The sequence below is a fragment of the Danio rerio genome, chromosome 3, assembly GCF_049306965.1.
Source record: "Danio rerio strain Tuebingen ecotype United States chromosome 3, GRCz12tu, whole genome shotgun sequence".
Taxonomy (NCBI): Eukaryota; Metazoa; Chordata; class Actinopteri; order Cypriniformes; family Danionidae; genus Danio; species Danio rerio.
In genome coordinates, this window is record NC_133178.1 from 5,997,939 (window position 1) to 6,023,672 (window position 25,734).

Sequence of the window (25,734 nt, forward strand, 5' to 3'; positions counted from 1 at the left end):
TCGATACTGATACCCTGAATTCGATGCCGGTTCAGAACGATACTTTTTTCGATACTTTTATTTTAAGAAATAAATTTTAACAATATTACAAAACTCATCATCTCTGAGAAACTTTGGTTTTATTTTTTCAGGATGTTTGTGACACTTTTCACAGCAGGCTTTTCTCTAAGACCAATAAACAAAGAAACACAAGCACAAAATGAACAAAGTGTAGTTTACACAATAAATTAAAGCAGTTTTAAGTCAATTAATTTAAAGTATTTAAGAGGCTTACCGCTGCTTAAAGGGTAGCATGGAGCTTGGGGCAGGTTTCACGCTTACGTTTGGATTTACTAAACATGAAATGAATTTGGGAATGTGTGCAGGTCCACGTCAACTTCATGCCTGGCGTACGGTATAAGGTTTCTGTACCATGCAGTTGACCAGCCAAACATTAAAGCGCAATTTGCAGCGGTCGCCGTTTTCCCCAATGTAATCGGAGCAATCTACTGCACACACATTGCTATAAAGACACTCTCTGAAGATGAATTTGCATGCATGAATCAGAAACATTTCCATTCAATAAATGTGCAAACAAAATATGAAGCACAGACGTATTAATGGGGGGGGTCATGAGACGCTTGATTCGAACTGAGTTCATGCTCGAACGTGTCAAAAAATATTGCCATGCGTCTTACGAGCTGCGCCGCTCAAGTCACTTCAAGATTTTACCGTTTTACATCGCACTATTTCTTTTGTAATCCACTCAGTGCGATGTTCAGACCCAACTGTGTTAACCGCATCAGCTAAACTCTCCCGCTCTATTTTTTTCTTTTATTAATTCCGGAGGACAAACGTGCAAATAAAAACGTTTTTCTCCGGTCTACCTCCGAAAGCAGCACCTCCAATTCACATTCTGTTCAAAGTTTCTCTGCTTGCTTTCGCCATTGCGTTTTCGTTTGGTTTTGCCAAAGTAGAGTCATTAGCATATTCATAAGGGGGAGGAGGCAGGGAGGGGTTTTGCGCTCGTGCATGTTGCGCTCAGTTTCACGTTCCTTCAGATGTACAAAGAGAATATGCGTTGGATTCGGCGTACGCAGTGTTTCATACATTTGAATTTTTTTCTGCGTACGCACATTTACAGCTTTGTGTGTACGCAATGTTTTAGTATGATTTCCACGCAAGTCTTTGTACATGAGGCCCCTGGTCCCCGCGACAGGTCAGGTGTGCCCATATACAGCCTTTAAAACGTGCACGAGGATGCACACTCAACTAACACAGGAGAAAACTGGACTAGTGGGTGACAGGAGACGAGCAGCTTAATTTATTACATGTTTTGGTTAACTAATTCTTTAAACACAACTCTCTTGAGCTGTAAAAGGAAGAAACGCAGAAGAAATTTGCTGTTAAATTAATTTTAGCAGAGAGGCAACTGCCAGTCATTTTCACATTAGTCTTTCTAGAATATGTAGCCTAATAAAAATGTTTAATAAAAATAAATAGTTCACTGCACAGTCCCACAGCAGGCTACACTATAAATAATATTTTAATTTATTTGTTAATATTATTATTAATATTATTACAATTGAGCTAAAATTGACAAAACGCAGAACCCTTTTTTGCTTTCATTGTGACATTGCTAGAAAGCGCACTTTTACAGTTGTGTAGAGAAACATCCCATTATGCAGCAGCAGTCAAGGTAGGACACTTAATAAATGCCTTTTGCGTTTAAAGATGATCGGCCTGCGAAGTCAAGTTTGCAGTGTTATTAATGAAATATTTATATAGTGCGCGAGTAAGTGGATTTACCGCGAATCAACTGAGAAACCTCTCATGTGCGCTGGAGGTAGGCTAAATAATCTTCTAAAAATATGTAATTTAGGGTGCTTACACACACACACACACACACACACACACACACACACACACACACACACATACACATACACATATATATATATATATATATATATATATATATATATATATATATATATATATATATATATATATGCGTGTCTGTGTGATGCACGTAAAATTTGAATAATATATAATAAATATTATAAGAAAAAAAATATATACACACACACACATATATATATATATATATATATATATATATATATATATATATATATATATATATATATATACACACACATACACATATATATACACACATACATACATATATATATATATATATATATATATATATATATATATATATATATATATATATATATATATATATATATATATATGCGTGTCTGTGTGATGCACGTAAAATTTGGCCCAGGACGTTTTTTTTTTTTTGTTTTTTTTGCATATGGCCCTTGGCTTAAAAAGTTTGGACACCCCTGCTGTAACATCGGGGGAGTGACACTGACAACAGAAGGTAGGATCCAAATGCAGGTTTAATCGTAGTCAGGCAAGCAATGGTCAATGCCGGTGTAAACAGGTATATTGAGACAGTCCAGAACCGTAGTCGAATAACAGGCAAGGAGGTCAGAAGGCAGGCGGCAAACAAGGACAAAAGGATAAACTAGGCTAAGGTCAAAACATGGAAAAACAAGACAAGGAAAACGCGTTGTAGTGTTACTATTACAGTTAACAAGACTCGGCATCATGTGTGTGGAAAAGAGGGGTTTAAATAGTCCAAATAATCATTGTGTGAGTGGCTTCAGCTGTGAGAGCTTAATCAGTCTGGATCTTGAACCGGTTGTGTGTGTGGCCTGACTGGGTGTTGTAGTCCATAACATGGCCGATATGTAGTTCAAGGAGTGTGAATGTTTACCAGCGACCTCTGGTGGTTAGCGATCGACCTGCACTAGACAAACTAAGAAAGCAGGAATTATGTTTTATGCATCTCTAAAATAGTAGGGTTGGGTATCGTTTGGTTTTTTTTCGATACCGGTGCTAAAATTATACTTTTAAAATGATACCATTTAAAATGAACGGTGCCTGAACCGATACTTTGTAGCCACAAAATGATGGTGGATACCTCTACAAAAATATTTTATTTGACAAAATATTTTTAAAAATCATTTTAATAGAACAATATAATTACAGTTTAATGTAAACATCAATTGATATTGTATTACATTAATACATTTCCTTTGATCATTCGTTGGTTAGCATGAATTTAAGATTTGCATTATGAACTTACATTAGCTTACTATTAACCCGTGGGGGTGAGCAGGGGACGCGTACTTTTAGGAGCACATTTTAACATATAATATCACAAAATACTTAAAACATTATTCAAAGTCATTTGTTTTCATGCATCACTCTGCAGTCTTCATAAACAAGATAATTAAATAACTTACTCAAAATAATCTTCCTTGTTGGTTTTTTAGACAAGTAACGTTATACTTGTGTAGGAGAACACATTTCCAACATTCAAGTACATCAAGGCACATTGCTGCACCGGTAAACTTTCACAGGCCTACAGTTGAAGTCAGTTTATTTTGATCTCCCATTCATTTAAAATAATGTTTCTGAAGACTTTTACAGTGTTTCCTAAACAATCATTGTTCTGGAGTCATAATAAGTCCTATTTCTTATTGTTTATTTCGTGAATAAAAGCCATTTTTAATAAAAAAAATACAATTAAAAATAAGGTCAGTATTATTAGACTCTTTAAGAAATATTTACTGTATATCTTTGATTTACACAACAAATCCGTTACAAAATAATTTGATTAATTATTTTAAGTTTCGTAGTTAACTAAAGCCGCTTTTCCACTATCGTGCTGAATCGTTCTTTAAACAGAACTGTTCCATTCCGTGCCAAACCGGGCCAGACAGCACGGATACGGTTTCATTTTCCACTGTCGTGCTGCGACAAAGCTCTTTAAAACATTACACAAAACGCATCAGTAGTTGCCTTGGTAACGCAATGTAAACGGCTCCCTTTGTTCAATTAAAGTTAAATAAGAGCCGAAACTATTTATTTATTATTTTCATAAAAGCAAAAGCAACCATGTGACTAAACACTGTTATGCCGCTCTATCATATAGGGGTGCTAAATATAGGTACATGTGCACCCTTTAATATGTTGCGCAGCTCTGGCTAAATTTTATTTGGAGGGAAAATTACCAAAATGTAACGTGATGATTGAAAATAATTGGAGGGGAAATAAATAATATTTAAAATCTCTGAACATAACAGAAAAATAAACAATGATAAGACAACAATAATAGTGCATTTGCATTATAGTGGCAGAAATATAATTTTGGACAGGCCTTGTCAAAGGTGAGCGGGCACTTTCACTAATAAAAACACAGCACTTAAATTATTTCTTTTTAAACAATTATTTAAATTACACTGCGTTTTTATATAAAAAGTTGATAATGATATAAAATATACTACATTTTGATGGTAAAATGAAACCAATTAAGCGATGGCTGTTATTTGTTTTACTATTCAAACATTAAATAACGAATGCAGCAAGTGAAAAAAAACGAATATGAAAATATATCGCAGGATTTAAAGCATATAAAGCACTATTATATTTAGCAAAATGATGCTCTATTATCTTTTTATTTTGATCATTTTATTTTTATTATTATAATTATTTTTGTGTTCATAATTAACTAACAAGCTGTAGGCGAATTATTGCTAGACGTTTTAGAAAATATTTGCGTAGCTATAATAAAGATCACCACAAAAAAAAAAAAAAAAACACAGAAACATGTTATATGCCTCATAAATGTCATATAACTTATGTATAACTGAATCATATAATTGCCTATAGCTGAAATGATAAAAATTGCTCATTTTATTTTTATAAAACATTTGTGAAAACGTATTGATATTTTTTAAGTAAAAGCAATACTGACATTCAAGAATCCATATTTATTTAATTCATTCATTCTTTTGACTTGTTTATTAGTGCATATGCTATAATATAAATCATACAACAGTACCTTGGACAGTTACAGTGCCGCTCCGTAAAGCTTTCAAGCAAAGTCTTTTGGACGGCCGACATTACAACACGAAAATGCCGTCCTTCAGTTGGTCTCGCCGGTATTAACAAGCTGTCCTGGCTTTGAATTAAAAAGTGCAATTATTTCCTCGTTGTTAAAAGAGTCTGCAAGTTCGTGTTCCATGGATATAGTGATGTTGTTGTGGAATTTGGACATCGACGATGCAAAGCGTGACTTTATTCGCTTTATTCGATGCGCAGCAGGAAAAAAAAGTCAGCAGCGCAAGTCGCTTGCATGTCTCTCCCGGATCAGAGCGAGTTTTGTGCTGTGGAATACAGCGCTGCGTGCAATAAACTCACATTCAGGCAGTCGAAGTAGGTCTGTATTCAAGTCAATAAAATAATAACTTTAATGAATAAAATATCTTCGTAAGAATGTGATGAGTTATTCACTTCTCTTCCAGAGACTGCTCTATGGTTTTAAAATCCTTTACAAATATCGTTTAGACCTGGATCATTATTTTATATTAAATGTACTGTAGTTTATTGAGGATGTCTGATGACTAGCGCGCTTCTGCTGAGCCAGCTGTGGTAGCTTAGCAACCGAGTCGCGACGTCAACACACAGAATCTGTCAGCACAGTTCAGCACGGTTGTCTAACGAGTCGAATATGATTACATGAGCGTGACTGAAAACTACTCTTGATCAATGTCTTACATCTGTTCTTTGGTACTTGCCGACTGTTTGTAAATTCAAGACTGCATTTCCTAACGTTAAACTATGTACACTAGATTGATTAATAATGGTCTCTGCATAGCCGAGCACTTCCTACATTAAAGTGTTAAATTCGCTATTGAAAACAGAAGTCTAATATCATCAACAGTGGACATTTTGATGGTGTTTCACAACATGAGCATGACTGAAGTTTAATCTTTTTATTTACCCGTTTCAATTTGGGCGTCAACTTCTGACGAATGCGGGGAACTGATGCGCGCAGCACCGTCACAGAGATAGCAAGTGCCGCGAAAACAGAGAGAGCATAAGCGAATGCCCCAGGGAGTGACGATTGCTCGTGACACCTAAAGCCTGCGAGAGAGGCTCTGCCTTTGAGCTCCCAAATGTGTCATTAAGTTTGACGTGTTTTCCCCTTACACGCAACTTTTGTAAACAGTTGCTGTGTAAGAATCCCTGCTTGTTAAATGCGCTTTAGAATGCTTAGTTTAAGCAAATTGGATGAACGTGATCACGCGTGTTGATCTGAAGAGTGTCGCTCTCGCTCAACGAAAACCAGACTAAATGCGCTGTACAGATGCACTGTACTGTTGCGTGCGTCTGTTTCCTAATCGCCTGATATCGCCTGTCCGTATTCCTCAAAGTTGTTTAGAATTAAGTGTTTAGTGATGCTGTGACACAATGCCTATGTGTGCCTGTTTTCATGCACCCCTTACGTCCACACCGCAGCACTGAAATTAGGCACTGAAATTCATACGCTGATTTAATACCGGTACATACCGGTTACCAAGGTACCGGTGCTATAATGGCACCGGGTTTCGGTACACAACCCTATAAATTCCTATATATTATCCTATATAATTCTACAAATCATAATCTAGAACATATGATGATAACATTTTTTTGTCTGTCTGTCTTGGGACTCTATGCACCAGCTAGGAAAACAAAGGAAGTTTCCCGCTTGACTGTTCCTCTTATGCCATTGGTCAGTCAGGAGAGATTGAGAGTCACCTGACCAATGTCTTTAAATACCTCTTACACCCCTCAAACCTCGGCAGAAATGCCCCTAGCGGGGCAGACCGCATTTCTGTACCCATGTGACTCACCCGAGTCCACGTTTCTTATTTTTCGACAAATCAAAATCAGTTTAAAGTTGCGTCTCGCATACCCTCCAATCTGCATCGCAAGCTCCATGCATCAAGAAAGGACTTTTTAAAAGACTCCATCTTCTACACATCAGAGAAACTCTCACACCGAGAGAAAAAGGCCGACCCACTAAATCCAGGTATTTAGTCGTGCGTGGAGGCTGTACTCCGTTATCAAAAAGGTCTTTTTATAATCTTGGGGGTTCTTAACAGCTGTGTGGAACTGAGCTAGATTTGCCATTCCTTTATCTAAACTCTTCATTTCCTTGTTTTCTCTGTTTTTGTTGTTATGTTTGTGTGTTTGTTTGCTTTATGTCAGACTAGTCAATCACGCTATCACCACGCTGGATTATCTGTTTTGCCTCACAGAAAAAGTCCCTTTAACGATAAACTCTTGCTACAAGCTGATTAAGTTTACTAAAACTTCTAAACTATTCATCTACTTCACAAGTAGTTAAAATTCCCTTTCTAAATAAATGAATAATTACAGAGTCATTGTTATATTTATTTAGTTAAATTAACTACAAGTTAATTCTGAATATTCATAATAATAACTCATTATTATTGATCATAATACTCAAAAACTGAGCTAATTTCACTGCATGTGTCTGAATTTTTTTCAGTTTTGTTAGACTATGGCGACCTTACACCTTAGAGGTTACAAGGCTTCTATGTAGCGTGAATCATCTCATGTTTTTTCATATTCCTTGAATCACTGAATCTCTTGTCACAATGTGAACACTTGTAAGGTTTCTCTCCAGTGTGAGTCCTCTCATGTGATTTCAGACTTCCTGATGTACTGAATCTCTTGTCACAGTGTGAACACTTGTAAGGTTTCTCTCCAGTGTGAATCCTCTCATGTGTTTTCAGGCTTCCTAACGAACACAATCTCTTGTCACAGTGTGAACATGTATAAGGTTTCTCTCCAGTGTGAGTTCTCTCATGTGATTTCAGGCTTTCTAACTGACAGAATCTCTTGTCGCAGTGTGAACACATGTAGGGTTTCTCTCCAGTGTGAATCCTCTCATGTGTTTTCAGGTTTCCTAATGTACTGAATCTCTTGTCACAGTGTGAACACGTGTAAGGTTTCTCTCCAGTGTGAGTTCTCGCATGTCTTTGCAGGTTTTCTAACACACTGAATGTCTTGTCACAGAGTGAACACTTGTAAGGTTTCTCTCCAGTGTGAGTCCTTTTATGTATTTTCAGGCTTCCTAATGTACAGAATCTCTTGTCACAGTGTGAACACTTGTAAGGTTTCTCTCCAGTGTGAATCCTCTCATGTATTTTCAATTTTACAGCCGTAATAAAGGTCTTCTCACACTCAAAGCACATATGCTCTCTTACACCGGTGTGGAACTTCTGATGATCTCTTAAACCGTCTTGATGTCTAAAACTCTTTCCACACACAGTGCATGAATAAGGCTTCCCCTCTGTATGAACTCGAAGGTGTCTCTTCAGCTCTGAAGTCCTCAAAAATGTTTTGCTGCATTGATCACATTGGTGTGTTTTCTCTCCAGTGTGGGTCAACATGTGTCTACCGAAGTTTGATGAGTGTCTGAAACTCTTTCCACACAGAGAGCATTTAAATGGTTTCTCTCCAGTGTGGATCATCATGTGATTTCTGAGGCTCCAGTTGTTAACCAGACTTATTCCACACTGAGTGCAGGTGACACATTTTTTGTCTTTTCTCTTCAGTGAGTGAGTATTTTCTATGATTTTCTTATGACGTTGTGTCTCCTCCATCAGGCCTGAAATACAAATAAACAGACTGCCTTTAAAATTAATTATTTAAGAAAGTGAAAGCCACCACTAAAGTTTCATTCATCATCACTTTTGGTGTATTTTTGTAAATTTAATTTCATAAGCAAGATACACTGATCTTCATTCATTTATTCATTCATTCATTTTCTTGTCGGCTTAGTCTCTTTATTAATCGGGGGTCGCCAAAACGAAATTAATCGCCAACTTATCCAACATATGTTTAATGCAGCGGATGCCCTTCCAGCTGCAACCCATCTCTGGGAAACATCCATACACACTTATTCAAACACATACACTACGGATAATTTAGCCTACCCAATTCACATGTACCACATGTCTTTAGACTGTTTTAAACGGAGCACCCGGAAGAAACCCACGTGAAAGTGGGGAGAACATGCAAACTGCACACAGAAATGCCAACTAGCCCTGCCGAGGCTCGAACCAGCAGCCTGCTTTCTCTGAGGCAACAGCACTACCTACTGTGCCACCCCGTCGCCCTACACTGATCTTCCAATCATTAATTTTAAAACACTTGTTGTATAATATCAATGCTGATGCATTGATTTTAACAAAGACTGATGCTCTGACTGAATGCTGTCATGAATGCAGTAATGACGTAAGCCCAGATTCCAGAGAATAAATCTGCACTTATTTCATCAGGAGATCCAGAATTTGATGTTTTGTTCTATTCTGAATTCATGTCAGTTTAGGTTTGCTTGTGTAAATGTACTAGGCATTCACAGATCCCGATACTTGGATCGGATATCAATTTGATACCGCCTATTTTGCTGGATCAGGTCTCAACAAATCGATCCAAATCTGATCTTGCGTGTGCGCTAATTCCTGTGTAATTTATAAACCACAAAAAGCCATGTAAGTAGCCTATTATAAGCACTAGAAAGTTGTCATGTAAGCCTACTACATCTCGAATGTTCTGAAGCCATTTTATAGTTTAAAGGGCCATGAAACCCCCAGTTTCAGCAGGGTGTTTTCACACCTCTAGTTTGGAAAAACTCAGGAAAGTGGGTGTGTCTGGCTCTGATTAGGTGGGAGCGTCAGGGGAAGGAAAAGGGAAAGGATTTGAATAAAAATGGGAGTTTTCATTTTGGGCATGCGCTGATTTTTACTGAGGCAAAACAAACACACATGCAGGGGAGAAAGACAGTGACTGTTTAATGGCGGTAGAATGTTTGATACCGCACGTCGTATAGGGGAGAAAAACCTCTGCATTTCTCGGTAACTCAGATGCACTCGGTAGGTCAGAAAGCCGCATGTGTGTAGACTATCCTGTCACAAAATGCGGCGAAAATTAAACACGACGGTCAGCAAGTTTGCTTGCAGTGTTCACGTTTACACTCGAAGAGCAGCATTTACAGCAGATCTTTCAGTCCAAAATATTGTAGTGATATTAACGTAAACTCAAGTAACTTAGAAATCATTTTGACTAAGGTCTGTCTTTAAACACTGAAAGAATACTGCTGACGATATGAACTATAATTTTGCCATCAGAATGAACAAAGAAAGGGCACTGATTGCACACACTTACTATATTTGTAGAGACAGGACAATCGACACCAACTAGAGACGCATCTTTTTTTAAGTGAGGTTTATTCATAAACTAGTTTCGAGAGGATCACATGCTTATGATTTATCACGGCCGGTCTCGTATTAGCTAATCATTATCTTCCAATCATATGAGCCGTAAGCTACAATAAATAACCACAGTTTTCAGTCCATTTTATCTTCGTTTAGAAGACCAATCAGCCTCCGACTGCGCTTGAACAAACTAATTCAAGCTCCACATCAACGAACATCAATTCCTACCTGCATATCCATCATTATATTCATCATTATCATCATAATCATCATCATCTGCTGCTCCTGAATTATTATGTCCTTCAACGACACACCGACATCTTCAACAAATCAAGACACTATGAACAACGAAAATAATAACATGAATTTTCCATAGCCTTCGTAAAATTTACGGATATAATTTGTTCTGTATTCCCCCAAAGGAGACTTGAACTGAATGATTATATGGCCATTATCGCCGAGCTCACGCTCTCCTATAGGGGCACCCACTTCTACACTAATCACAAGTTATTTTCTGCCAAATGTGCCTTAAGTTACCCAGTAGAATCAGTGTCCCTACAGGGGGGCTTTGGACACTGAGCTCCACAACCGGGTATTTTTAGGACGCCGCCCGCAATTTAACCTTCAATTTAATATTGCTTCCCTTCTGTCAGCTTCTCTTAAACCCCCCTCTCCTTCCTAGCCGCGACATCTGCCAAAACTTCAATCTTGTTACATGCCAAAAGATGCCCTGCAGATACCTCCACCTGTGTTCCTACTGTGGCGGCGCCCACGCCAAGATAATTTGACAAGTTCTTAGAGCTAACAATAAAAAATCTAAAAATTAACTGTCGACTCCTGTGAATATTTCTAACCTTGCTTTAGAATTAAGTTTTCACCCTGATAATAAGGTCTAAGCCACGGATTCCACCCAGGCGTTTCAGCTCTCCTTTCACTTAATCTATTTTGTCCTAACCTGCAGTCTGCTACCTCTGAACCTCAAACTGTCCATTATCTTTAGGGGTGTCAAAAATAATCGTTTTTTCGGTGCACTGCGATGCAGACGCGGACAATTCGGTATCGGATCAGTAATAATCATAACCGGTTATTACTGACGTCATTTACCTCATATGCGCTCTGTCGCGAGGGAGGCGATCGCGAGTATTTACAGCGCTTTAACTACTTAAAACTCATTAACTGTGCACAATTTCACTGTGTGTGTTTGCTGGATCAGTCTTTCACTGACATATACAATAGCCCCTATGTCACTGAGATCGAAAGAATGAAAGTAGCCTACTCCATTTCTCTCTCTCTCTTTCGCACGCGCGCGCACGCACTGTCTCTGTCTCTCTCTCACACACACACACAGAGGCCCATTTGACCTGCTGGCGTGGTTTTTCTTCTCTTCTCGGCTGTTTTACAGCGTTACTTTTGCATCCAGAAACGAGCGCGTGTCTGCAGAGTTTTCTCCACCGTGTCAATCATACATCAGCTGTGAGATCGCCGCTGCCGCCTGCCGCTTATCAGCATCACTCATCTGTGAAGAGTGCAGCGCGCAAGAGCCAATCGCAACCGTTTTTTTTTTGAGGGTGTGACCAATCAAAGGGGTGTAAGAGAACTAGACAAGGATCAGAAATTGAGCTGGATATTTATATTTGTTTATATTATTTGCTAAATGCTTGTTTTGTTTAAAGTTACAGTTTATATATCTGACTGTTTGTATTAAATGACAAAATTGTATTACAAATAGTATATAAATATAAATATATTCATACATTTTAATACAAGAAATGCTGCTGTGAAGAAAATATAAAACTGTGTATGGAAAGCACCGTCAATGCACCGTGATGCACCGAAATATCGAATTGAACCGAATCGATGGCATGATAATCGTAACCGAACCGAACCGTGATACTAGTGTAGGTTCACACCTCTAATTATCTTATTAAAAAAGAAATCGAAATTAACTTCATGATTGGACCATTCACAGTCCCACCCTTCAATGTCTCACGCATTAGCCCCATTGGCGTGGCTACTCAAAAATTTTCCAGCAAAAAACGCCTTATAGTTAACATTTCGTCCCCGCAGAATTCCTCTTTTCCTAACAGCACTATCCCATGGGACGAATATTCGTTTAACTACCACGACATGGATCAAGCTATCTCTCTCATAAAATAGCTGGTCGTAATACCTGGCTAGCCAAAGTAATTTCCTCTGCCTTAAAAATCATGCCAATCCACCCAGATTTCTGTCACCTTTTTGGCATACATTGGCGTAATCAATTCTATTTTGCAGTCCGACTCACTTTCAGATGCAAAAGCAGCCCGAAAAATTTCTCCACCGAATCATTTCTCTATCCCATATTTTCCTAGAAAAACAGTTGTGCACAAAACGAGAACTCCTATCTATTCTCGGCCATCTAAATTTCGCCATAAGCATTATCTCACAAGGCCGTCCTTTCATTAACCACCTCCTTCAACTATCCACCACAGTTCGTGGTTTAGAAGAAATAATTCTTCTATCTAAACCCAGTCGCGATGAACTCAGCTTATGGATCTTTTTCCTCAAGCAATGGAACGGTTGTTCCTTTTTCTACATCGACTTGATAGCATCCCCTATTGACATTATCTTATACACAGACGCTGCCCCATCAATCAGTTACAGTGGTTTCTATAAAGGACACTGGTTTGCCTCAACATGACCACCACAATTGATTTCCATTTCAAAAGACCAATGTTCTTCAGCCCTCTTCAAACTCTACCCAATAGTCACAGCAGCCATCCTATGGGGGGATAAATGGTCCACATCTAGCATTTTCGTTCCCTGCGACAACGAAGCTACCGTGCACTGCATTAATAAAGGGCGTTCCCACTCCTATTCACCATCACTTACTCATTCCTAAGACCCCTATTTGGATATCTGCTGAAAAACAATTTATCATGATTGCTGAACATGTACCTGCTTGCAAAAACCAAATTGCTGAGTCTCTCTCGTTTCTCTTTCCAGAAATTCTGGCGACTGGCCCCGGAGGCAGACCCTCACCCAACGCCTGTCCCTCCATATTAAGAAACGATATTGCCATAAACCACCCCCATTTAAAACACCATCAAACTTCCCTATCTCGTATTCCTACAAGCAGTAGCTCCCAGAACCCTCAATTCATACCTCACAGCATGGAATTCATTCAAACAATTTCATACCCTCCATCAACTATATTTCTCTGATTTTTCCCTTCTCTCCATCACTTCTTTATTTCACACCTTCACACTGCAAGACACTTACAAGCTAGTTCAATAAAGAGCTATCTCAGTGGGATCCAATTCTTTCATAAATTAATTCACGGGTCCCCTCCCGATACTATCATAAATTCGCAAACCTCCCTCCTTATCAAAGGCATTCAAAAAAAACTCTGATTCTAGACAACCCATCACACTCAAAAACCTTACCTCATGCATCCTAACCCTATATAAATGTTACATTTCTTCCTACACAGCCTGCACCTTAGATGCTATGTTCAACCTAGCCTTCTTTGGTTTGGTTAGATGCTCTGAATTAACAGTTAGATCTAAATTTAACCCTTTACTTCACCCGACTATCTCAGATCTAGCTTTGCAAGACAAGGAAACCATTTCTTTCCTTATCAAACAAAGCAAAACAGATCAATCCCATAAAGTACACTTAATTCTTATTTTTAACATACCTTCCCCCACCTGCCCTTTCCAAAGCCAACCTAAATCTAAGAAGATTCCAGGAGGCTAACCCTCTAGCCCTGCTTTTTACTGATGATGCTAATCGTCCAGTATCTCAGTTCTTGTTTCAAAAGCACCTTAAAGAAAGTCCTCTGCCTCTCAGGCTTTTCCCCAGAGCCTTTTTCCAGCTACTCATTTAGGATTGGCGCAGCCACCACAGCAGCCTCTAATGGGCTCTCCCACCATCTTCAAATCCTACATTCGCCTTAGTAAATACCACCTCAAGGAAGCCCAACGGGCCCTTACCGACCCCCAAGCCCCCCCATACCCGGCTCCGACTCCTGCAGGTGTCTAGCAGAGCCTCGACTCTCGTAAGAGTCATCCAAATCACCCCCTGCAGAAATCCATTGTCCTCTTCCTGACATCCTCATATGATTTAAAAGCAGACTCCCGCAAGTGCCGTTGCGAATCGCAACTTCTGCAAGAGTCATTCATAGTTATTTACAGATGTTAACGATTGTATTTGTATGCATTTTGTGTATGTGCGCGTGTTTGTGTTTGTATAATATTTGTACATGTTCCCTACTTCCAGCTTTCTCAACCTTTCATTCTTCTAACCCTACCTTTCGGCCTCTAGTTCCTTTCCTCACTTCTAAAATCTACTTTCAACTACACTCTATTTCCAACTATTCCTCTACTCCTGTTTAGACACCACCCCCAAGATCTGACTGCTGAAGGGGTTCCTTCGAGCTCCAACTCCCGCAGGAGTTACCTAGAGTCCTCTCTTCTACACTCTAATTCCAGCTATCTCTCTTCTCCCGTTTAGTCACCACCCCCAAGCTCTGACCACCGCAAGTGTTCCTTCGAGCTCCAACTCCCGCAGGAGTTACCCAGAATCCTCTCTTCTACACTCTACTTCTAGCTATCTCTCTTCTCCCATTTAGACACCACCCTCAAGTTCTAACCCCCTAGGAGTCCCTTCGAGCTCCAGCTCCTGTAGGAGTTAGCCAGCCCTCTGGCTCCACTCCCCACCAAACACGCCTCACGCCTCTCACTTAGGATGTTGCTGGGCGATTAAACTCTCAGCTTCTCTTTTAGCACCCAATCCCACCAAACTCCTCCCTAGCCCTCCCTGCCAAGCCTCCTACAGGAGCCTCCCTTTTACCCATCTTACCACATTATGTCCAGCTCCCTAATATAGCTCCAGTCTCCTTACCCTTCATAACCCTACCTATGCAATGCCTCCCGCAAGAACCTCAGTGGTTAGCACTGTGAACCTCACAGCAAGAACACTGGCGGCCTTGGTCCCGCCAGGCCGGTAGGCATTTCTTTGAGGAGTTTGTATATTCTCCCTGTGTCCGCGTGGGTTTTCCCTGGGTTCTCCGGTTTCCTCCCACCATCCAAAGATATACAACATGCATAACAATCAAGCATTTGTCTAATCCCTTTTTTCACTTGTTCCCGTAGCTACCGCAGCAGGGGAGTTTTGAGTTCCACTGTGCTCAGGCTCCCCTCTCGCTCTGCCAATGGGAGGAAGCCTCCCATTGGCTCCAGGATCCCTTGAGCTCGGGGCTCTCTCCCGGGACAACATGCCAAACAAGCTTTTGATAGATCATCAGCTAAGTGTGAACTCTTGAAAGGAGACGACCAAATCTGGATTTCACAATTTCCAGATGCGATAAGCTCATGAGTAAAAACTGTTCGTTACAAACGTATTTCTGCTGCGTGTACTGATCCACATGTGAGTCCAATTGTGCTCTTATAACGTTAGCTGGAAATAAAAACAAAACCTTTGCTGCAGCACATCATGAAAGCAACACTGACGACCCGTATCTCCAAACAATTCTTATTCTTTTCCCACTTCTTTTGGCAACATAACGTGGCGTCTTTCTGCCGTCTGAACACTGTTTCAGGTACAAATACGAATTTGCTCGAAATAACGCCAAAACCAATTTTCACTTTTTAGTGAAATATGTGTCCTAATAGTGTTTTTAGCAGTGTGGGACACATATACGACTGTCAACAGCTCAAAAAATGTGTTTTGGTGTTTCGTGACCCTTTAATGTAAAGCACAAATAAATATTCAAGTGGTAAAATTCATGTTCAGTTAAGCGCTTCCCTCTGCTGCTTCTGTCTACCATTGTCCATTCATGTACTATTCAAACTGTTTGCCGTGTTTATGACAACAAAAAACTTTCTACAAGACTATTTGCTACTGTTAGTTTAAATAATCAGTGGAAAAATGCATTTAGTCTAGCATTTAATGGCTTTATTTTGACCTGCAAATAGGAGTTCATTGATGTTTCTAAATCATGTTGTTCTGTCTGTTAGACCAGCAGATGGCATTCGCAACACTGGAGTAGAGAGGGTTATCACCATCTCTTCACACCCAGTGTAGGCCTACCTGTAATTTTTAATTAGAAAAGGCTCAATAATGCATATGACAGTTTCTCAACGCACACAATCTTCCCTTTTTCTGCTGTTTTGGAAATGTTGTGCAAATACCAGAGGGCTGAGCGCTGTATCTCAGTGATGCATCAATCGCTTCATTCACGCACCGGCTGCACAGACGCAATGTGCATTGCTCCGTAAGATTATTCTCACAATGAGTCTGTTCTCTCATCCTTCTGAGCGAGATTATTCTTCTGAGGGGAATACTTTCAGTGCACTGCGAATAGTTTGTAAAGCCTGCCTCATTGTGGTCAAAGTACAGTGCATCCAGAAAGTGTTCACAGCGCTTCACTTTTTCTACATTTTATGTTTCCGCCTTATTCCAAAATGGATTAAATTCATTTATTTCCTCAACATTCTTCACACAATACCCCATAATGACAATGTGAAATTTTTTTTTTTTTAAATGGTTGCAAATTAATTAAAAATAAAAAAACCTGAAGAATCGCATGTACATCATGAGTAGTTGTACACACTACAAACGTACCGCGCCAAAGCCCAAGTAAACTCAGGCCCACCTTCTCCAACCGGGCCAGGGCCGGCCAAGTGAACTGTGCTTGAGCCCGATTCAGCACACTCACACTTCTCAAATGATCCGGGAAACGGGCCTGGGCACGGTACAAATGGCATAGTTTGAGTAGACCCTAACAGAAAATGATTTAGCCTAATATAGGCTATCCTGAAACTGAGATTATTTCACTGTCATTTTATTTATATTAATATTTTATTCAACAGACCAGTCTGTGTTTTGGCGTTGAAGCATATAAGCGGACATTATTAACGTCGAGTTTAGACGAGGGAATGTTTATTAAGTGAAACTGGCCTCCGACGTTTAGTATGCATCAAACCTGCAGGAAAAAAATCAGTCTTGCTAAAAGGCTGGCTATTTTACCAACGATTAGAGTCAATAGTGGTAGCCTATTACAAATTTCAAAGAAAAATCCTAATATTAAAAAGGAAACATAAACTGGACCACAACAGATCAATGTGATAACGAATGCTCAAATAATGTGGCCTAGGTTATTAGGTCTGTTATTTTTAATAAGGAAGATTTATCATTTGAGTTTATCACCAGAGCCAAGGGTGGACTGGCCATAGGGAGCATCGGGACATTTCCCAGTGACTGCCACAGTGACTCTGGCCTGTCGCACAGCGCTCCCGACCACAAATCTCGATTAATTGAATATTTTTAATATTTCACTGACAAGTTTTCTACTGCAAATATGCTCATTACAAGTGAGAGACTTTGAATGTAGGGTGGATTACTTCATTTTAAACTGTTAGCCAGCACTCAATTTTGGGGTTTTACACCTACCTAACTTTAAATAGTAACAGTTCCTGACTCCAGTAAGCTACAAACACAAATTATGTATCATTGGTAAGAAGACACTTTAAGCTTTATTGTGGTAAAAGGAGAATTTTTTTTTAAAAAGTTCTACATTATGAAGTCATGAGTAAAATTTTTTTTAAATTGTGTTAAATTTTAGTTTTCCATAAAGAAACACAGGAAAACATTAATGTAAAGTCCTAGAAAAAAATATGACTTGAAAGCCAAGTATTTCATATGTTTACATTTTAAATTTGATGAAGATAGCATGCAAAATGAGATTACTGTAAAAAGTTTTCTGAGGCTATGTCGATGTCCTTCTGTCCCTCACAGTCAGAGGCACTTTCTCAAAAATCCTCTTCCCAAGTTAAACATTTACAGTTGCTGAATGATTTGGTCTACATTCGAAGTTTATGTATCTTTGGAAAGAAGACACTCTGGGCTTTGTTATCAATCATCTAGAGTTCAAAATGAAAAATAGTTATAGATGCTTAAGTAATGTAAAAAAAATTACCCCACTAAACATTTTATTATTTCATAAACAAATATGTGAAATTTGTTCTGGAGCAACAGAAAAGCAATAGATCAAAAGCTACACATCTCCTGAGTACATGTTTTGAATTTGATGCCAATATCATGCAAAATTTAATTTCTGGAATTATTTTTCTGAGACAATGTCTTGTGTTTTTTTCCCTCTCCTTGTTTGTGGAGAAGTCTGATGACCACACTTACTGAAGGTTTCACTATTTTTTTAATTGTAAAATAATGAGCAGAAATGTATAGTATGAATGATTTTGCATTCAAATTAAATTACACCTTATAAATACAGTGTGACTCACTCAACATCATTTGGAGGTATCCATGTCGTGAGCAACGTGTGTGAAACAATGAAAAGACTCGTGCAGCCGCCTTTTCTTCTCTCCTGAACTTAAAAATATGATTGACAGAAATGTAGAAATGCTGAAATAAGATCGTCTAGGGCACAGGTGTCAAACTCAGTTCCAAAAGGGCCGCAGCTCTGCACAGTTTAGTTCCAACCCTAATTAAACACACCTGATCAAACTAATTGAGTCCTTCAGGCTTGTTTGAAACCTGCAGGTGAGTGTGTTGGAGCAGGGTTGGAACTAAACTGTGCAGGGCTTCGGCCCTCCAGGAATTGAGTTTGACACCACCGGTCTAGGGGGTCGAATCGAGATCTTTTTTCAATCAACTGTGCAGCTCTAACTCAGAGTCAGTTACTGTGGTAACTTATTCTGTGAACCTAACCTGGTCAGGAGCATTTTATTCTCTAAACTCTGAGTTTCTGTCAGTCTCCTCCCCTTTTTCAAAGACGAAGCGGTATTTCTTGCCTTAACCTTACGTTTCCACCCACCTATTTTAATACTCATTTTGGAGATGCGCATAAAACGATTGATTGAAACGTCATGATGCACATAACTTTGGAAAATACACATAAAAAAACATGCGCATAATTAAGTAGTATAAACTTTTATTCGATAGAAAATATGCGCCTAATCTACGATGAAAACACTTTTACTGAACAAATTCCAGTATGTGCATTAAAAAAAGGTTTGTTTTAAGAGATCATATGATGATGAAAATGTGTGTGAATGGACAAACCAGCAGGCTGAGCACATTGTAAAACATCTTAAATGTTGTTTTGCTCATTCATTCTAAAAAGCTTTAACTGTTTCAGTTTTAGTGTCAATAGCCGCATTTCCACTATCAGGCCAGTGCGAGCCAGGGCTTATATCGGGCCAGGCCGGGCCAATCGCCCGGGAGGTTGAGCAGTGAGGCCGAAATCATGTCGCGTTTCCACTGTGGGGCTAGTAGCTCGCAGCGCGTCACGCAAACCCCGCCCCCAGAACATCCCCCGAATCGAACGTCACTCAAACCGCCCACTTCAGCGAGAATCATGCAGATAAAGCACATCATCACATCATCACGAAACTATTAATATTATTACAACCAAAACAAACAAATGACAAGTTACTGTACAGCAGTACAACGCATGTCTATACGCACATGCCTGTGTGTTTTCATTCATCATATTCATTTACTCGCCGACCGACTATTGGCATCGAAATCCAGTGGTCTTGCCACCAACGGAGGGACCCGGAGCGCAGGGAGCGCACACATCCATGATATAACACCACATATATAAAATTCTCCTTTAATAACTCGATATAAAATGTTTTTTATAACATCTTCTAGACAGAATCTGTCCAACATTCAGCCCAAATGCTCCGGAGAGAACTGAAACATGATTTTTCCCCCTATAGGCTTTATGACACTTAATAGGTGATTCCTTTTTTTTAAAGATGTTGCTTATTATATCTTAAGCAAAGTAAAGTGTTCAGTGTTTCAGCACATAAGAGCAGCACGTAATAAAATAGCCTATATTTCGTTGCGCTCAGCAGCTATGCACTAATAAAGCTCTTTATGTATTTAAAATTTCCTTTTTTAATTTTACCACGTCATATAAAAACATACACACTTGTTTGAGGACACAGAACACATTTGAACTTGCAGTTTTCCCCGTCAAAAAAGTGCTGCGCAGCTGCAGACAGAAAAAAAGGTCGCCTAGTTTCTGCTTTCACTCACCCCGAAAATGCTCTGTTTGCATGATTTGATTAATTTCATCGTATCCAAATACTTTATAAATAATATTTAAAACATTTTCCGGTGTTTATTTATTTTTGTTTTTTTTTTAGAAAATATCTAAAATCTTTTTTTCAAAGAGGCTTTTGAAAAATGAAAGTTTAATATAAGTTTGAAGCAGTTTAGCCGCTTTTCCACTATCGTGCTGAATCGTTCTTTAAACAGAACTGTTCCATTCCGTGCCAAACCGGGCCAGACAGCACGGATACGGTTTCATTTTCCACTGTCGTACTGCGACAAAGCTCTTTAAAACATTACACAAAACGCATCAGTAGTTGCCTTGGTAACGCAATGTAAACGGCTCCTTTTGTTCAATTAAAGTTAAATAAGAGCCGAAACTATTTTTTTTTTCATAAAAGCAAAAGCAACCATATGTGACTAAACACTGTTATTCTAAATGTGCACCCCTATTTATTTATATGTTGCGCAGCTCTGGCTAAATTTTATTTGGAGGGAAAATGACCAAAATGTAACGTGATGATTGAAAATAATTGAAGGGGAAATAAATAATATTTAAAATCTCTGAACATAACAGAAAAATAAACAATGATAAGACAACAATAATAGTGCATTTGCATTATAGTGGCAGAAATATAATTTTGGACAGGCCTTGTCAAAGGTGAGCGGGCACTTTCACAAAAACACAGCACATAAATTATTTCATTTTTAACAATTAATTAAATTACACTGCGTTTTTATATCAAAAGTTGATAATGATATAAAATATACTACATTTTGATGGTAAAATGAAACCAATTAAGCGCTGGTTGTTATTTGTTTTACTATTCAAACATTAAATAACGAATGCAGCAAGTGAAAAAAAAACGAATATGAATCAACACATATATTGCAGGATTTAAAGCATATAAAGCATTATTAAATATAGCAAAATGCTGCTCTATTATCTTTTTATTTTAATCATTTTATTTTTATTATTATAATAATTTTGTGTTCATAATTAACTAACAAGCTGTAGGCGAATTATTGCTAGACGTTTTAGAAAATATTTGCATAGCTATATTAAAGATCACCACAAAAAAACAAAAACACAGAAACATGTTACATGCCTCATAAATGTCATATAACTTATGTAAAACTGAATCATATAATTGCCTATAGCTGAAATGATAAAAATTGCTCATTTTATTTTTATAAAACATTTGTCAAAACGTAGCTATTGATATTTTTGAGTAAAAGCAATACTGACATTTAAGAATCCATATTTATTTAATTCATTAATTCTTTTGACTTGTTAATTAGTGCATATGCTATAATATAAATCATACAACAGTACCTTGGACAGTTACAGTGCCGCTCCGTAAAGCTTTCAAGCAAAGTCTTTTGGACGGCCGACATTACAACACGAACACGCCGTCCTTCAGGTGGTCTCGCCGGTATTAACAAGCTGTCCTGGCTTTGAATTAAAAAGTGCAATTATTTCCTCGTTGTTTAAAGAGTCTGCAAGTTCGTGTTTCATGGGTGATGTTGTTGTGGAATTTGGACATCGACGATGCAAAGCGTGACTTTATTCGCTTTATTTGATGCGCAGCAGGAAAAAAAGTCAGCAGTGCAAGTCGCTGGCATGTCTCTCCCGGATCAGAGCGAGTTTTGTGCTGTGGAATACAGCGCTGTGTGCAATAAACTCACATTCAGGCAGGCGAAGTAGGTCTGTATTCAAGTCAATAAAATAATAACTTAAATGAATAAAATATCTTCGTAAGAATGTGATGAGTTATTCACTTCTCTGCCAGAGACTGCTCTATGGTTTTAAAACCCTTTTCAAACTGTATCGTTTAGACCTGGATCATTATTTTATATTAAATGTACTGTAGTTTATTGAGGATGTCTGATGACTAGCGCGCTTCTGCTGAGCCAGCTGTGGTAGCTTAGCAACCGAGTCGCGACGTCAACACACAGAATCTGTCAGCACAGTTTAGCACGGTTGTCTAACCGTGCCGAGAATTCCGGGCCAAGAACGGTTTGTAATCGTGCCGCGCCGTTCCAGGCTCAGTGGAGAAACAACCGTAACCGTACCGAAGTGTTCTTAGAACGGTTTGGCACGATAGTGGAAAAGCAGCTACTGTTACCTGATACCTCTGTCACACCGGCTTTACGGTGAATGCTTTAGTCATAGCCTTTAAACCATTCCTGAGCACTGCGTTTGGTGTTTTGAGGTGCAAAGATGCTTAATGTGGTGAATATTTTGCTGTGAAGACTGGTCGCACGACAACAACTTTATGCAACTAATTTATTAGATTTGCTGGAAATATTTATGAATTTCTCCAGTAGACCTACTGAGCGGCATTAATGCATCCTGAAGTAAAGTGAAACGGCTATAAACTCCAGCAAGATTAAGTCATTGTATGCAGAACCACAGACCTTCATCTATAAATAAAGTTTAATTATGAAAACTGTGTTCATCTTAATTGAAACCTCACGCATCACACACCATCAGTCAGTCAGTCAGCACGTCACCTTAAAGGGTTCAACAAATAACGCACAGCACTATACGATTACAGAAAAGTTTGCGCTGTTATAATTCACTTACCTTTTAATGCATTATGATGCAAATATAATCCGCTAATAAAAAAACAACAACAACAATGACTGAATGTTTTGAATGGGAAGCTGTAATGTAGCCGTGGCGAGATGAATCTTGGTGTTGCGCCCCGCCATGGAAGAATGAATGTAGCGAAAACCATGATATATTTTAACTGTTTAACTGATACCATTATCTTTTACTGTGCAAAATGGATAAAAAACACTGACCAAACTTTGATTCTCGCTGAAAATTATTATAAATGAGAACCAGAAAGTTGCTGTCTTTATATTTTGTAAATTATGGCTTGCAATTAAACAAATAACTTTGACAGTACATTGATAAATAGTTATTTTTAGCTGATCAATTTTACAGCCTTTTTTAACACAAAACAATGCATTATCCAGTAGTTCATGGATTTATTACAATTAGGAACGCATAAATCTGTAAATCATTTATTAGTCATAGTTCAACATTTACTAATGTCTTAATAAAATCCAAAGTTGTTCTTGTTAACATTAGATAATGAACAGAGATTTAACATGAACTAACTTTAACTTAAATAATGTTAACAAAGATGAATGACGTTATGAACGTATTACTAATTGTTCATGTTAGTAAACACAATTAATTAAAATAAAATTATTTTAATGTGTTACCTATAACCCTACTTTTTAAACAGAATTACATGACTAGCACATGAAAAATACTACAGTAATTCATAGTAAATACTAAAGTGTTTTTCAACCATACTATAATAAAGTGTATCTATTTATTATTATAGTATTTACAACTGTGTTTCTGAATGGTGTAGCAGTAACTTTGGTGAAGCAATAAAATGCTCTGCATACTGTAGTAAACATGAGTTTTTACTGCAGTAAACTGTGCTGTGTTGTAATATAGTTGTTGTAAATGTAGTACAGTGTTGGTGTTTTGTATTTATACTACACTATTTCCTATAAATGACTCCAGTATTTGTCCATGAGGGTGAAATGAGTGAACACAGCATTTCATTTGCCGCTAATAAAGATCAGACAAATCCTGAAGTATAAGAATGTGTGAAAGTAAACAGGAATCATAACCTGTGCTTTTACCGCGAGAAGCTTTTACATCGAGAGCTTTAATAAAGAGGTTAGTGGCCAAAACCAAGCAAAAACAAAGCTGAAAACCGACACTGAAGAGGAACACAGCCGAGAGAAAAACACTTGAATATTGAGAAAGTAGGAATCTGAACTAATAAATAAGGAGAGAAACACAACGTTACCTGTTTACATATGAACACGGTAAAAGTCCGCTATTCCTGATCGCTTTCACAGAGGAATTGACAGTCAAGAGCCAGGATATAATGAAAAAAGGCAGGAGTTGTGTCGTGTTCGCTAAATAATCTCTCTAGAGTTGATAAAAGCTGAAGTGTAGCCTCTTTGTTTCTTCTCATCTTCAACACGAGTTTAATGTTGCTTGTTCTGAGCTTTTCCTCCAGCGCCTCCGCTATCAGTGTGCTGTGTACTACTGCCATCTAGAGGACAATCACAGCAACAGCGACTTACAGCGGTCACCGGGCGCCAGGAGGAAATCAGCTTCAGTCAAATTAATTATTTCACATTTAACGTTAAGCAGACAATAAATACATAAACACAAATACAACAACAAACTTTGAATACGTCTTAAGTTCAACTCATCATAGGACAAACATAACATTTCCAGCTGGTACCCCACACAAAGAATGCTATAGTAAAATGTAGTAATTGTAATATATATTAATCTCCATCAACATTTCCAGCTACTATGTCAATGCTGTAGATTTAAGTTCAGCAGCTGTTTAACTTTAAGCACATTTGAATTATGTTACCTGTAAGTACAGTACAGTGTTAATGTTCAAACTGTATTTATCATGTTTAAAGTGTCTGACAATCATAAATACTCTTATTAGCAATAAATCTGCTTTCACACTTTCTTTCTGGGGTGGTAATGGGTGAAAAAAGTTTGAGAACCACTGCGCTGAATAATCTTTCTGTCCTGTAGCTAATGGAAAGAAGACAGAGACCTCTGCTCACCCCATCTGATACATACATACATACAGTTGAAGTCAGATTTACTAGCCCCCCTGTATTATTAGCTTTTATTTTTATTATTTTTATTTATTTATTTTCCCCCCATTTTCTGTTTAAGAGAGAGCAGATATTTTCTACACATTTCTTAACAGTCGTTTTAATAACTCGTCTCTAATAACTAGGGCTTGGTATCGTTCCAAGATTTTCGATACTGATACCCTGAATTCGATACCGGTTCAGAACGATACTTTTTTCGATACTTTTATTTTAAGAAATAAATTTTAACAATATTACAAAACTCATAATCTCTGAGAAACTTTGGTTTTATTTTTTCAGGATGTTTGTGACACTTTTCACAGCAGGCTTATCTCTAAGACCAATAAACAAAGAAACACAAGCACAGAATGAACAAAGTGTAGTTAACACGATAAATTAAAGCAGTTTTAAGTCAATTATTTTAAGTATATGTGAGGCTTACTGCTGCTTAAAGGGTAGCATGGTTTTTGGGGCAGGTTTCAAGCTTACGTTTGGATTTACTAAACATGAAATGAATTTGGGAATGTGTGCAGGTCCACGTCAACTTCATGCCTGGCGTACGGTATAAGGTTTCTGTACCATGCAGTTGACCAGCCAAACATTAAAGCGCAATTTGCAGCGGTCGCCGTTTTCCCCAATGTAATCGGAGCAATCTACTGTACACACATTGCTATAAAGACACTCTCTGAAGATAAATTTCCATGCATGAATCAGAAACATTTCCATTCAATAAATGTGCAAACAAAATATGAAGCACAGACGTATTAATGGGGGGGGTCATGAGACGCTTGATTCGAACTGAGTTCATGCTCGAACGTGTCAAAAAATATTGCCATGCGTCTTACGAGCTGCGCCGCTC

The 25,734-nt window shown here is 38.2% G+C and overlaps 1 protein-coding gene across 1 annotated transcript; it reads right to left on the minus strand.

Annotated features, from left to right (window-relative positions):
- Window positions 1–4,818: 4,818 nt before the first annotated feature.
- Window positions 4,819–24,253, minus strand: LOC103911361 (uncharacterized). The gene is made up of 2 exons (XM_009303001.5): window positions 24,053–24,253; window positions 4,819–8,533 (listed from the first exon to the last, which is right to left on the minus strand). The coding sequence occupies exon 2, from the start codon at window positions 8,526–8,528 to the stop codon at window positions 7,455–7,457; it is 1,074 nt and encodes a 357-aa protein (XP_009301276.1). The 5' UTR covers window positions 8,529–8,533; window positions 24,053–24,253; the 3' UTR covers window positions 4,819–7,454.
- Window positions 24,254–25,734: the final 1,481 nt, after the last annotated feature.

Bases quoted from the DNA above. Each gene is read 5' to 3' on its own strand.
- LOC103911361 (XM_009303001.5), bottom strand. From the start codon at position 8,528: ATGGAGGAGACACAACGTCATAAGAAAATCATAGAAAATACTCACTCA.